We start from the raw sequence: 13,776 nt of genomic DNA, 5'->3' as shown, positions 1-13,776 counted from the left end.
TTTGAAGCTCTGTCCGACAATTTAAATTTATTTATTTTAATTTAGTTATAACTGCTTTTGAAATTTAGTTCGGATTAGTTTGTGATTTTAATTTGTTTTTTTAATTTAATATGTGTTTTAAAAATTTTCACACTACACACTTTAAATTTACTTTTTGATGGGTAAATTTATTTTAAACAAATAAAATTAAATTATTGAATTTTATCTTAAACATATTTAAAAAAATTAAAATTATTAAATTACATTACTAAAAACATTATAAATTAGTTCTGAAAATAATGGAAATTTGGTAAGATTAGACAAAACCTAATAGAATGTTTAGAAAATCTCAGTTATAGTGGTCAAATTTCTTTTGGGTGTCCAAAAAGTTTTTGATAGTGCTGAATTATCTTGTAGCTGACAGATATAAGGTATTGTGAAAACAATTGACTTCTCAATTAGTTATCTATTAACCAAAAAATTAAAACAACTATCTAAAATTAACATTAAAAAAATAAAAAAAATTAAAAATTAAAAAAAATATATATTTTTCTAACATTCTATAGTTTTATTATATCATCATTGTACTTTGCACTTTCACCATTAGTGTATTCAATAAAGGTCGATCTGAAATGTATCCACTGCCATTTATGAAGTGTTAATATATAAAAATATATTTAATACTCCATGCCCTTGAAATTACAATCCATTGAAAAATGAATTTCCAAAAAAAAAATCTATTGTTCTCCACATTCCACTGCAATCTTACATAAGCTTTCCACATTCCACTGCAACCTTACATAATTAGGTCGATAGGCCTTTCCTATGCATCAACTTTTCGTCAACACTTTTACTCTGATCTGTTTGATCAGATGAGACACTTTCAACCATGGATCTGAACCAGAAAAGGAAACAACGGAAAATCAAGAAAGCACGGAAAGTCAAGAAAGTCGGAGTGCTCGTTTTGGCAAAACGCAAGATTTTCTGGACGCCATGCACCAGAGTATGCATCAGCCTTGTTGTTTCTATTATAAAGCACTGGTCAAGGAGCTTTCCTCCCTCTGCCTCTTCAATGCAATTGCCATGCGTTTCATTCATCACATAGCCGAAAAAGAGGAAAATAGGTGGCTGGAACTGCGCCTGGGCAGAGAATTTCTTGTCCCAGACGAGCAACCAATAAAGCAATTGCTTTGCCTGTGCTTGAATCAGTTCGGCCTTTCAAGGTATTTATTAGGCAATCTTGATCTGGAATTCAAGATTTGCAGGGGTTTTATGGCATCCAGGGTGCTTCCATTCGTGAGCCGAAGAACCTGCAGAGTTTGGTCCTCAGCAAGGTCTGATGAATTCCGTTACACCAGTTCCCGTAACGTGAATTCCTCTTCGAAAACCCTGCAATATTCTTCGGTGGCCGCAGCCACGGCTCCTCAAATTCGTGCAGATTCCGTCAATGGAGCCATTAATGCTCCTGCTGCCGTTCACGACTTCGAAGATAGGGATTGTTCTTGGGCTTAACGACGAGGAAGCTTATTACTTCGCTTTTCAATCTCCTTCTTGTTTCCTGCGAGCCTGTCGCGGATCTGGGCATGAAAGCGCTGAAATCACCTCTGATGGATTACGCGCCTTACAGAGTACCGCTTCTCAAAGCCGCGAAGCGGACTGCGTTTTCTCATTTCTGCGCTGGTGAGAGCGTCCTCTCTCAGTGAAAAGAGAGTTAAAGAGATAGTTTATGATGCTGTTGAGATTGAACGGGAGTTTGTTTGTGATGCTCTCCCATGTGATCTTGTTGGGATGAATGCTATACTCATGAGTCAGTACATTGACTTTGTTGCTGACAGGCTTCTGGTATGCATTTGTTATTGTCAGGAATAAGTAGGGCTTTGTATCGTACATGCACATGATGTAATGTTTTACCAATTTAATTGGGCAATCTCTCTGTTGGCAATTCAGGTTGCATTGGGGTATAGCAAAGTGTATAATGCACAGAATCCATTTGACTGGATGGAGCTGATCTCTCTTCAGTAAGTATTTGGTTTTTATTGTTGATTACATTTCCTATGTGTTTGTATTTACTTAGAAATTTGTAATTTTAATTGGGTTTCTTTTCAATGAATGTGCAGAGGGAAAACAAATTTCTTTGAAAAAAGAGTTGGGGAATACCAAAAGGCCTCTGTTATGTCTGGTTTGGGCAACATGGAGGGAAACCATATATTTAAATTGGACGCAGATTTTTTAAATTTGATTAATTAGCCTCCCCATCTTGGGAGGGAAAGGATGGTGGCCCATTGTGCTTGTACAAAGATTTTCATTGAGTGAAATTTTGATGGCGTTTGAAGTTTCAAAATCAATCCTATCTTTTCCATTGTTTTGATTAATTAGATTGGGCTATTCCTTTAGGTTAACGGTGGCCCTTTGTGCTTGTACAAAAGGTTTTTTAATGAGAATGAATGCATTTGGGGTTTCAAAATTAAATTTCCTTTTTTTTTAATGTTTGTTAATACATTTGAGCCAATTATTTCAGGATCTATGTACGACAAATAGAAAATTGTTTACTAGTAAGATAATAAACAAATTGCCCTAGCATACAGGATGTCAATTTTCATGATCGTTAATACATCTGAGGCAATTATTTCAGGATCTATGCACAACAAACAGCAAATTGTTTGCTAGTAAGATAATAAACAAAATGCCCTAGCATTCAATTCTTGAGCCATTTGAAAATTTATAAGCTACCCACTTCTTCTTTGTATGTAGCCTGGAATTGAACCCTAATATCAGGATTTGGCGCCAAGGACCTTGAATAAATACCCTATAATGATATATTATGACTTAAGGCCATTAAACATACTCTTTGGTAAGTAGTCATAGGTCTGTGATCATAATGCAACGAATACCAGTGAATGATGTTTATATAAGCCAATTCATATTGGCATTTCTCCAAACAGTCTATAAGCAAACTAAATTAGCAATTTAACAATCACGACTTGGAGCCTCGAACAATGTATATCAGAAATAAGATTCATGAGTTCTATCATTAAATGCACATGAAATTACTCAACACTTGTCTGCTATATGTGGGATTTGGCATCATTTGGCATCAGCAGAACAGAGTTTTGAGAAATAAAGACCAGTGCCCTTGATATATTGCTATGAGGCAATGGAGTGTTGGCTTAGAAGAAACAACCGACTTAATAATTTATATGATTAATGGAACCAGGTGTGTTGACCAAAGAAAAAATTGTTGAAATACGAATTTAGGTAGTTGAATTAACAGAGTACCAGAGCCCTTTTTAGGTTGAATGGGTTGAGGTATGGATGGAGGAGCTTGCTTTGCTGAAGAGAAATGACTTTACTTTCTAATAATCTTCTTTGGTAATGATGAAATGTAGTCACTATCACTGTAATATTAGTATATATAACAAATATTAATGGGAATTCACCAATAATGTATCCAATAGCCATGGGATATACCAGGAATTCACCAATAATGTATCCAATAGCCATGGGATATACCAGGAATTCACCAATAGTGTATCCAATAGCCAAGAATACAACTACTTGAGTCACCAAAGTATATACTGTGAAGTAAACACATTCATATTACTCAATAATAAACACATTCATATTACTCAATAATAAACACATTCATATTACTCAATAATAAATTCAACCTCAAGTGAGAACACCATCATATACCAAATTAAAACTTCTCTCAGAAAATCAAAAAAATAATTCAATACTCAGTCTTTCCAAATATATTAGTATTAGGGTGATTGAATTAATATAAACCTTGGGGTTAAGGTGGATGGGCAATCTACAATATGATCAATACATTTATAGACATTCAAGTCGTGGTATGTAATACGCAGATCCAGTTATGACCATTTCATTCTCTGCATTCAATTAAGCTTAAAACAGAGATTTCAAAAAATATTCCTATTGAAGTGGAATAGCGGAGATAATGAATATGGAGAATACCCTCGACTGTCTATACGCCCCAAGGTGAACGGATGGACTGCTGCGCAAACTCTTCTTCCAGTTGTTGCTGCTCTGATCTCGAGGATGTATAATTCTATAGTGCCTTGTAAGGATGAGGTCAATATTGAGGTTTATATGAATGAGTATGGTATGGACGCTGTCGTATTTGCACTGGCCAGGAAGAAGTCTGCCAAGAGTATGCACAAGGATACCAGGGATCTCCAACAGTATGCCGCCTTCGAATCGGAAGTGGCTCAGGGAGGAGCTCGTTGCAATTGCTGAGTCGCAGATCCTATTTTCTTTCCCTTCATTTTGGTTTAAATTCTGCTTCTTTGTTTTGACTGATGCCGAACGAACCATCTTTGATGTCAAGAGATTCATTGGGAGAAAGTAAGTACTCTGATCTCTGATTTGCCCATTTATTAGACAATTATATTTATTGCAAGTCTAATTCTCGCCTTGATATTGAACCCACAAGGGTGCCAGTCATGAAATTGGCATGTTAAGTCAGGGGTCGAGCAACATTTTGGTTGGGGTCAGATCAGGATTTGGTTTCTACCCTATCCAAACTTCACGAAAATGATTTAAAACTTTTACTTGATGAGCACAATTAAATGAAAACATTTGTTTTATATAGGTTTGAAGACAAAAAAGTTCAGAAGGATATGAAACTGGTACCATACAAGATTGTGAACAAAGAAGAGAAACCTTATATTCAAGTTCAGGTACGAGATGGAGAGACAAAGGTATTTAGCCCTGAGGAAATCAGTGCTATGATTTTGACTAAGATGAAGGAGACTGCAGAAGCATTCCTTGGCAAGACTATAAAGGATGCCGTGGTGACTGTCCTTGGTATGCTTTCTTTTCAACCTTTTTTTTTAATGAGGTTGTGGGTAACCAATTTTTGACTGCATTGTGACTGTTAACTTGTGGGCTTGCGCAACTTATTTTACTGATGCACAACGCCAAGCAACGAAGGATGCTGGTGTTATTGCTGGCTTGAATGTAGCTCGCATTATCAACGAACCCACAACTGCAGCAATAGCTTATGGCTTGGACAAGAAGGGTGGAGAGAAAAATATTGTTGTTTTTTATCTTGGCGGTGGCACATTTGATGTCAGCGTTCTGACTATTGAGAACGGAGTTTTTGAGGTTTTGGCTACAAACAGTGATACCCATCTTGGAGGTAATCTATCTGAACTCTGTCTTGCAGTTTTACATTACGAATTTGAATACGTGCACGGTGGTTATCATTGACTTTTTTGGTTGGCTTTCGAGCTTTGAACTTACCGGGATGTACACTAATATGCAAGTGAGGACTTTGACCAAAGGATAATGGAATATTTCATCAAATTGATCAAGAAAAAGCACAGAAAGGATATTAGTAAGGATAGCAGAAATGAAATAAGACATTCAATGTGTTCCTTGTAATATAGATATAAACAAAACATCTAAAAAAAGTAATTGCACAATGATTCAGTCCAAGAAAACAAGGTTTTCCACAAACCAATTAACTCTTCTAGAAAAATTCAACAATTCCAATTTAATAATCCTATCGGCCTCTCTTTGTACCTTTTGGGACAATTGCTAGTTATCGTTACCAGAGACATTTCACAGTGTTAAAATATGTAGAGAATGATCTCCTACATGTCAAAGCGATAAATATGTCCTCGTCTTCAATTTACGTTTTTATTTCAATGTTTTGAATGCTACGGAATTCATACTCAAAGGATTAGTGGGGTCCGGTAAAATGATTTGATTTTTTTTTAAAGTACCGCACAAACTGCAAAAATGTCAGTCACTGGAACATGTCAAAAAGAAGTAAGAGCTTTCCTCTATTACTTTGTTTTTTTTAATTATTTTCTTAGTTGTGGTATCTATGGATTGTTAAAAGAGATGTTAGAGTTTTTCTTTGTTGCTTTGTTTCTTTATCCATTTCCTAGTTTTACCAAAAATTTGTATATCATTTAATTCACTTTCTTTTTTTGGATGGAGGAGTTCACCACAATAACATTTCTTATATGCAAACAATATATAAATATGGGTTTCCACAAGTAAAGCATCGACATATTTTCTTTTTGATGCCCCGAGAGAATGTAAATATTTAATTTTACTGCAATAAAAGACAAATTGAATATGACAATATTAGTCGTTTGAAAATTAATAATCTTTTTATTATTTTAAAAAAAATAAGAAATGTTTTCTTGATGTGCTGACAACTTCTTGAGGAGGAAGTTGGGAAAAGACGGTCGTTGTGGTTGCAACCCTAACTACCTCCCCTAACTAGAAGGGCTTCCAGAGAAAAGGAGGAAGGTAGAGGAAAAATATGCGCTGTAGGGACAGGCAGAGAAAGAAAGAAAATAACGTATGGCTAAGTCTGGTGATGACCAAATAGCCAAGTAGGAGGTGCGTGCATCTTGCTGAGGACTGTAGTCCTGCAAGAGAGCTAGGGGGGAGATTTTGGTCTCGAAAGACGAATCTCATGGTCGGGTGGTCAAGGAAAAGCAGAGAACCCAGGTGAATTATTTTGAGGAGCTCTTACAACCCAGAAGACCAGGTAAGTAGAGAAAACCTCTGAGGGAATCTGCTGCATGAATTCTTATGTGTTTCCTATTATTCTTTTAAAAAAAAGATGGAGAGATTACTGTTATGATTAATTGGTGATTGTTTAAGAAGATTTAGTTTTCTCTTCCCTCTGTATTCTGTGGTAGCCAAATACTGCCGAATAGTTTATTCTTTTCTTTTAAAAAACAAAACAAGACACATTCCGGAAATTGTGAACAGAATTAATAGTAGAAGGATCTGTTAGGGCAGACTTTACTTATACCTGGGGGTTTTCCGTGAAGGGCATGGTAGCCATGAGGATGGTATGCCAGCGATGCATATAATATAAAAGAAACAGAGACAACAAACTAGTGAACAAGGGAACTCCGTTGTGAGCATCCCAGGAAATGAATAAGGGCGTAACCGACTGCTTCCATAGAGTTTGATAGGCGCGGGTGGCCTTAGAAATCCACAGGATGTTGTTTAGTAGTAAATAGCAGAAACTGTAGAGGTTAAAAGCAGGACTCGCAAGAAATATGCGATTGGAACCGGTGCGAGAAACGATTAAATAATTAGAAACCCTTATAATGAAAGAGGGAAACTGTAACAACCACGAGAGAATTCAAGTAGATATGTCGTTTTAAACCAGTGCTCATCCCCAACACCGAGACGGATCTCACATGTAACAAAAGAACTGTGAAAAGCTCTAACAGTAAATGCACCCGGTGAAACATATAAACACCTCAACTGGAAATGGAGGAAATCATTTATACTCATAAATGGACAAAGAGTAAACACATTACTTCAACTATGAACAGGTGCATGCGCAAACTGGTAAGGTACCAACCAGAGAAACTTATAAATTATGGGCCTCATAATATCAAGATAAGACCGACATAAATTCTGAACTCTGCATAAATAAAACTAAGGCTCGCAACAAACATATATACGCATAGAACTATATGACAAGCAGAACAATTGGACCAAAGCAGTAAATAAATTCAACTGTGAAACCAAAAGATTATATTTCCATTATCAAGTGTATCTTACATCCAAAAAAAACGTGTCCAGGAGCCATTAAGAGCTCGGCTCTAATTCAATAAGTGAACAGAACCAAATATTTACAATGGACCCGAGGTCCTTTCCCTAGATGTTGGAAATAACACCATGATTATAGCAAACGCAATGGGAAACCTGCAGAGGATCCACATATTCCCTCAGCAGACTTTACAAATGAAACCAAACAGTTTGCAGTCATAAGACAAGGACAAAGCTAGCCCGAAGGCGTTAAAAGCCTGAAGGTGTGTCAAAACCCCTGGTCAGGATCGTTCAGGGCCGGCAACCCAAATAACCTCGGAGAAGGCTCCAGAGGGACCCTGTTCAGGGAACTCTGGCAGCTGCCATCAAATCTGAAACACAAGCAAGAAATAGAAAATTATGAACCCGGAGGTGGGCAACTGGCAAACAACAATATTTCTTGACCTCCAACAAGAAAACCCTGCATCAGGAGTATGGTGCTTACCTGGTGGCCAGCGCGAAAGGATGAGATCCTGAGAGCCTCGCCATCCCTCGTGTCAGCAGGCACTTCTAGCCGCACTCGTTCCTCCTTCAACCAACAGACAAAAAACAGAAGGGCTATTACAGTCATAAATTTAGCAACGCAAATATTCAAGGAGGAATGGAGTCGAATGAAACTAAAACAGAACAATAAAGTCTTACTTGTATGCTTGAACCTCGGAAACGCTGGATGCGTATTTCCTGTGCATCGAACCAGGATCGCAAAGAGGAAACTTACAGGTGAACCCTGGCGCAAAGAAAGGCGGAACAAAACTGGAGCTGGCGCCAAGGCAAATGAGTAGTTTGAGACTCAAGCTGGCATAAATGAACACCCAAAAACCCCAGGGTAAATCTCAACCCTTAGATCAATGACTTGCCATCCTCACCGTAGGAGACGGGTGAAGCCCGAGGAGCTCGGCAGCCGATGGTACGCTGCCCATGCCATGTCACATGACGGAGCAGGGAAAAGATAAGTATCAAGCCAGGTGTGAAGCATAGGAGGAACCAAAACCGGTGAGACATGAAAGTGACCAGGACAAATAGTACTGTAAATTAATGCATGTGAACAACCATTCCATCGGAAAGCCTTTTCCGATCACTTGAGATACTTAACCACAAGTCATTCAACCGGAAAAGGTTAACCAAGTACATAATGTTACCTGGCGATGTAATGCCTGGAGGGAGAAAAATAATTTTCTTTTTGTAAATGTGTAGGTAGAGACATGACAATTGGTATCAAAGCACGGTTTCAAAAACTGTGGCCTCTGGGACAAACACCAGAACAAAAACAAATTTAAAAAAAAAAACTGATTGGAAATAAACGAAGTAAAACCATTACAAATTTTGTAGTCGCAATTTTACTTATATTTACAAGAAAACAGTTAATATGTTAACTTCTCTTTTGGTTCCATTTTTAGGCTAAGACAAAGGAAACAACAAAGAGACAAAAGATAGTAAGCATGCAAAGGGTAGGCAGCACTCCGCATAGGTTTTTAGCAGGCCAGGGACCTGCAACAAGCCCTGGGGATAACCCAGAATTATGGGTACAGCTTGGAGAGGAGACTCGCAATACGAACCTTGCAATATTAGAGATGGTACAGGAACTGAAAAATGAAATGGCTCGATTACGAGAGGATAACGCCAGATTAACCATGGAGCAGGAAAGAATTCTAAAGAACCTATCAGACAAATAGAATCAGCAACCGTTGAATCCCAGTGCTGAGTAGCAGAGAGTGTCGGAGGAACAGAATCACCACACATAACCAGAAGGGTTAGAAGGAAGGGATGAAGAACGGGAGGAATGATCTGATAATGCTTCCGAGCAGCAGACATCAAAAAGACAACAGATAGAGTTGCAAGGGGAGTTTCGCAAGATCAAACCACCCCACTTTGACGAAGAACAAGAGGAAGCAGCTGAGGCATGGTTAATTAATATGAACAAATACTTCCAGTTGTACGAATACGATCACAACCTGAAAGCACGATTAGCCATTTTCTAGTTACAAGGGAAAGCCACCCTGTGGTGGGAGGAAGTCAAGATCGTGAAAGGAGTAAGTGAACAGAATATTACCTGGGATAAATTTCAAAGATATTTCAAGGAAAGGTACCTGACAGAACGTTTCTATGACAAGAAGGCAAGGGAATTCCATGACTTGCATTTGGGACAACAGACCATGGATGAATTTATTACTTGGTTTACATCATTACTTCGTTATGTGCCTTATATTAGGGAGGAAAAGGCTAAAGTACAGAGGTTTGTCAGCAGCCTGCCCTCGAATATGAGGGAAAGGACTAAGTTTGAAAACCCGAAAACAGTGGACGAAGCAATACGCAAAGCCAGAATTTGTTACCAAAAAAGTAAATAGAAGGGAGAAGTTCCAGGTAAAATATGGACTGATAAGAGGAACAACAAATTGGCTGGAAATAATAAAGGGAATCGAGGTGGAGGTGGTAAGGGCTTGGCAAAAGGGCAAAACAATAAAAATCTACAAAGAGGCCCCCTCAGGTCGAAGCCAACTAGTGAGTCAAGGATCAGCGAGCCACCTGGAAAATTTGACAACGAAGGGACATCAAGGCCCCCCGTGCAGTTTCGGGGGTGTGGTGGACCTCATTACATCAAAAACTGCCCGCAACGGAAGGGAACCAAAAAAATTTCCCAGATCCATGAAGCATCGACGATCGGTGACGTGGGACGTAGTCTGCCAAGGATTAATGCTGCCTTGGAAGATCATCAAGCGGAGTACCAGGGGACTATGGTGGAATTCAAAGGTAAAATTTCAGACCTTACTATAACTGTTTTAATTGACCCTGGAGCCACATTAAGTTACATTAGTCCTAAGGTTGCAGAGCACTGTAAACTACTACCTGTTAAATTCAAGAATCCTTGGCTAGTACAGCTGGCTACAGGGGCCAAGAGATAAGTGCTTGCAAAAGTCAATGACTGCCCTTTAAAGACAGCGGGATAACCAGTGTTAGTAGATTTAAATGTGCTTCCCCTTGGTTCATATGACATTCTAATCGGTATGGATTGGCTAGAAAACACTGGTCCCTCGTCAACTGTAAAACCAAGACTATCTATTACAGGGATGAACTTGGAATACAATAGGAGATGCAGGGAATTGAGCGACCTACGCAGATTCGGCCGATAACTGCCTCTCAGTTGGCAAGATGTATTAGGAAAGGGTGTCAGATGTATGCCATCCAAGTAGGCTATGCTAACTCGAAAGATAAAACAACCGCATTAAACAACATCCCTGTGATACAAGAATCTATAAACTCAGTGAGTTCCCTGCACCATAAACTCATTGAGAGCAACCCTATCACTCCTAGGATCTATGGACTCCCTAAAATTCGCAAGGAAGGAGCTCCCTTAAGGCCCGTTGTCAACACCATTGGAGGTCCTACCTACCTTCTTGCAAATTTCCTTGCGTTAAGGCTGAAGCCCTTAGTTTGCCGTATGGAGTCCTTCGTAAAAGACTCTGCTTCCTTTATTGATGAGCTCAAGGACATTAAGCTTGACTCTGGGGACATCTTTGTTAGTTTTTATGTAGTTTCCCTGTACACTTGCATCCCTATAAATGAGGCCATGGAGGTAATCAACCACCTAATAGATCCTGACACTGCTCGATTAGTTGAGATCTGCCTCACTTCCACCTTTTTCAGTTTTGAGGGTGAGTTCTTTGAGCAAACTTGTGGGGTTGCCATGGGTTCACCCTATCCCCTGTTGTTGCTAATCTTTTTATGGAAGATTTTGAATCCAAGGCTCTAAACTCAGCCTGCCTCCTGCCCAAGCTTTGGAAAAGGTATGTAGATGACACCAATGTCATCTGGTCTCACGGCCAAGAGGAGTTAGATCTCTTCTTCGATCATCTCAACAATCAATCCTCGGCCATTAAGTTCACTAAGGAACAAGAAGTTGATGGTTGCCTCCCTTTCCTTGATATTCTTATTTCTAAGAATAATGATGGTTCCCTCTCCCACTAGGTGTTTCGAAAGAAAACACATACGGAGCAGTATCTTCATGCTAGTTCCCACCATTTCCCGGCTCAGAAGATGGGTGTTCTCAATACCCTTGCTACTCGTGCCCTAAGGATCTCGGATAAAAAGAGCTTTGAGAAAGAAAAATCCCATCTCCTTGATGTCTTTGTTGAGAATGGTTATAGTAGATACATGGGTCAGAAAGCTTTCCTCAAAGCTGCCAAGAATTCTCTAACTAAAAGAGAACCGAAGGAGCAGATTCCAAGTGTCCACCTTCCGTTTGTTCAGGGGACCACTGATAAGATTGCAAGGATTCTTAAGATTCATAATGTCCCCGTGACCTTTAGGCCCCTTAACACCATTCATAAGTCCCTCAGATCAGTGAAGGATCCTATCGACCCTAAGGATATGAAAGGGGTGTATATTATCCCTTGTTCCTGTGGGACCCCCTATATTGGTGAGACTGGTCGCTCCATTAATCAAAGGATTAGTGAGCACGCAGCTGACCTTAAACATAGGAGAACCAAGTCTTCCACTTTAGCAGAGCATGCAAAAAAAACCAAGCATCATGTTTGTATTGAGGAGGCTAGTGTTATTGCTAGAGTTTCGCAGTTCCATCATCGGAAATTTAGGGAAGCCCTTGAGATTGAAAAGAGGCCGAGCAATCTCAATAGAGAGGATGGCTGGAAGATCAGTAGTTGCTGGGTCCCAGCACTCTCTTCCTAGTCGTTTTCCTCCTTCCCCCCCTCCCTCGTTTTTTGGCTTATGCTAATAATTTTAACTGATAGAAAATATAATTACTTGTATAATAATAAGTTAATTTATCAATTAAATATACGATTAATTATATCTGAATATTTAAAATATTTTTATTCTTTCCTACCCTTGTCTTTTTCTAATATTATTATTTTTAAACTTTTAATACTTTTTATAACTAACTTTATCTTAATAAAATTAATTTAATTTATTATATATTTATAAATAAAATTATATAAAGTAGTTAAAACCTTTAGGTATATTCATATAAACAATTAATTAAATCTAGATAATTTATTAAATAGTTAAAATAATCCTCTAGGTTAATTTAACAATTAGATAAACAATTAATTTAATATGAATATTTAGAATATTATAATCTTATTCTTTCTAACTCTTGACTTATTCTAATATTTATATTTTTATATATTTACTAAATAGTTAATACCTTATATAACTAACTTTTAACTTAATAACCATTTAATATCTACTTTATTTTATTATTATTATTATTATATATATATATATATATAGATATAGATATAAAGTGAAGTCATATGTCCCTCTGACTTAATATAACTAACTTTCAATTTAATATATTTATGCCCCTAGTCCAACTAACTGATCCCCAGTCAAATTTAGTCGTTGGTCAATATAGTCATTGCCTGGTCAAGAATTATAGTCATTGGAGGTTTTGCTCTGACTATTTAACATGCAAAGCTTGATTTGATTCTTCAACTTGTCCTGACGATGAACCACATTGGTTTGTTCGAAACGCGTCGACAAATGAAATATCATGTGATTTACGCCGAAAAATCTCTCGTAAACTAGATTTGACTTGGTTAACTTGGTAAATTCAAAGTTTGACTTTGATTGTTTATTAATGTACAAATTGGATTATGTATCTCACTTGATCATTGATTGAATTTCTAAGAATAATATTAATTGGTTTGGGCTTTTCCCCTTGTGGGGTTTTTCCTTGCTCTTTGACCAAAAATCTTTGTGCCTTATTGTACTTGGCTATCTTCTATTGTGTATTACTATTTGTTGTTCTATCTATAATTGTTTTACTGTTACTCAGGTGAATGAAATTGAATGCTACATTGTTTTAAGTAATTATAACATCATAGAACTTGAGAAGAATAAACATCCATTAATCCCTCCCTCCTCTCTCATTCACTCCCTCTCTCTATCTCTCCTCTCTCCTTCTCTCCTCTCCCTCACTCTTTCTCTCTCTATATCCCTCCATCACTCTCTTTGTATCTCTCTTTGTCTCTATGTCTCTCTCTCTCTCTCTCTCTCAGACAAACACACACATCTAGGTGGATCTCAATGCCCACTTATATATTCCAATGGCTCAAAACACGATTCTCTAGCTTGGTAGTCCTTTTACAAGTTTTCAGGTCATGAAATTCAGGGGATGTTTTGAGGCCCTAAACGACATTTTCCTATGGAAGGGGCCTAGGTGATGAACATTAGCTCTAAACT

At 37.9% G+C, this 13,776-nt stretch overlaps 1 protein-coding gene across 2 annotated transcripts; it reads left to right on the top strand.

Moving 5' to 3' along the window:
* Positions 1-1,045: 1,045 nt before the first annotated feature.
* Positions 1,046-2,324, top strand: LOC149172642 (ribonucleoside-diphosphate reductase small chain-like). Of its 2 annotated transcripts, none has more exons than XM_089427764.1 (3): positions 1,046-1,821; positions 1,927-1,997; positions 2,097-2,324. In XM_089427764.1, exons 1-3 carry the CDS (start codon positions 1,768-1,770, stop codon positions 2,224-2,226), a joined length of 255 nt encoding a protein of 84 aa, XP_089283890.1. In that variant the 5' UTR covers positions 1,046-1,767; the 3' UTR covers positions 2,227-2,324. Both variants share the same exon structure in this region; 1 of them encodes a protein (XP_089283890.1).
* Positions 2,325-13,776: the final 11,452 nt, after the last annotated feature.

The sequence above is a fragment of the Pinus tabuliformis genome, chromosome 4_2 (assembly GCF_031772625.1).
Source record: "Pinus tabuliformis cultivar Carrire ecotype Pingquan chromosome 4_2, CPIR1, whole genome shotgun sequence".
Lineage (NCBI taxonomy): Eukaryota > Viridiplantae > Streptophyta > Pinopsida > Pinales > Pinaceae > Pinus > Pinus tabuliformis.
This window is presented reverse-complemented; position numbering and strand designations above follow the sequence as displayed.

Excerpts from the sequence above, each read along its gene's own strand:
- LOC149172642 (XM_089427764.1), top strand. The coding sequence starts at position 1,768 with ATGAATGCTATACTCATGAGTCAGTACATTGACTTTGTTGCTGACAGG. Across the intron at positions 1,822-1,926 it reads TTGTTGCTGACAGGCTTCTG|GTTGCATTGGGGTATAGCAA; the intron begins GTATGCATTTGT and ends TTGGCAATTCAG. Across the intron at positions 1,998-2,096 it reads ATGGAGCTGATCTCTCTTCA|AGGGAAAACAAATTTCTTTG; the intron begins GTAAGTATTTGG and ends ATGAATGTGCAG.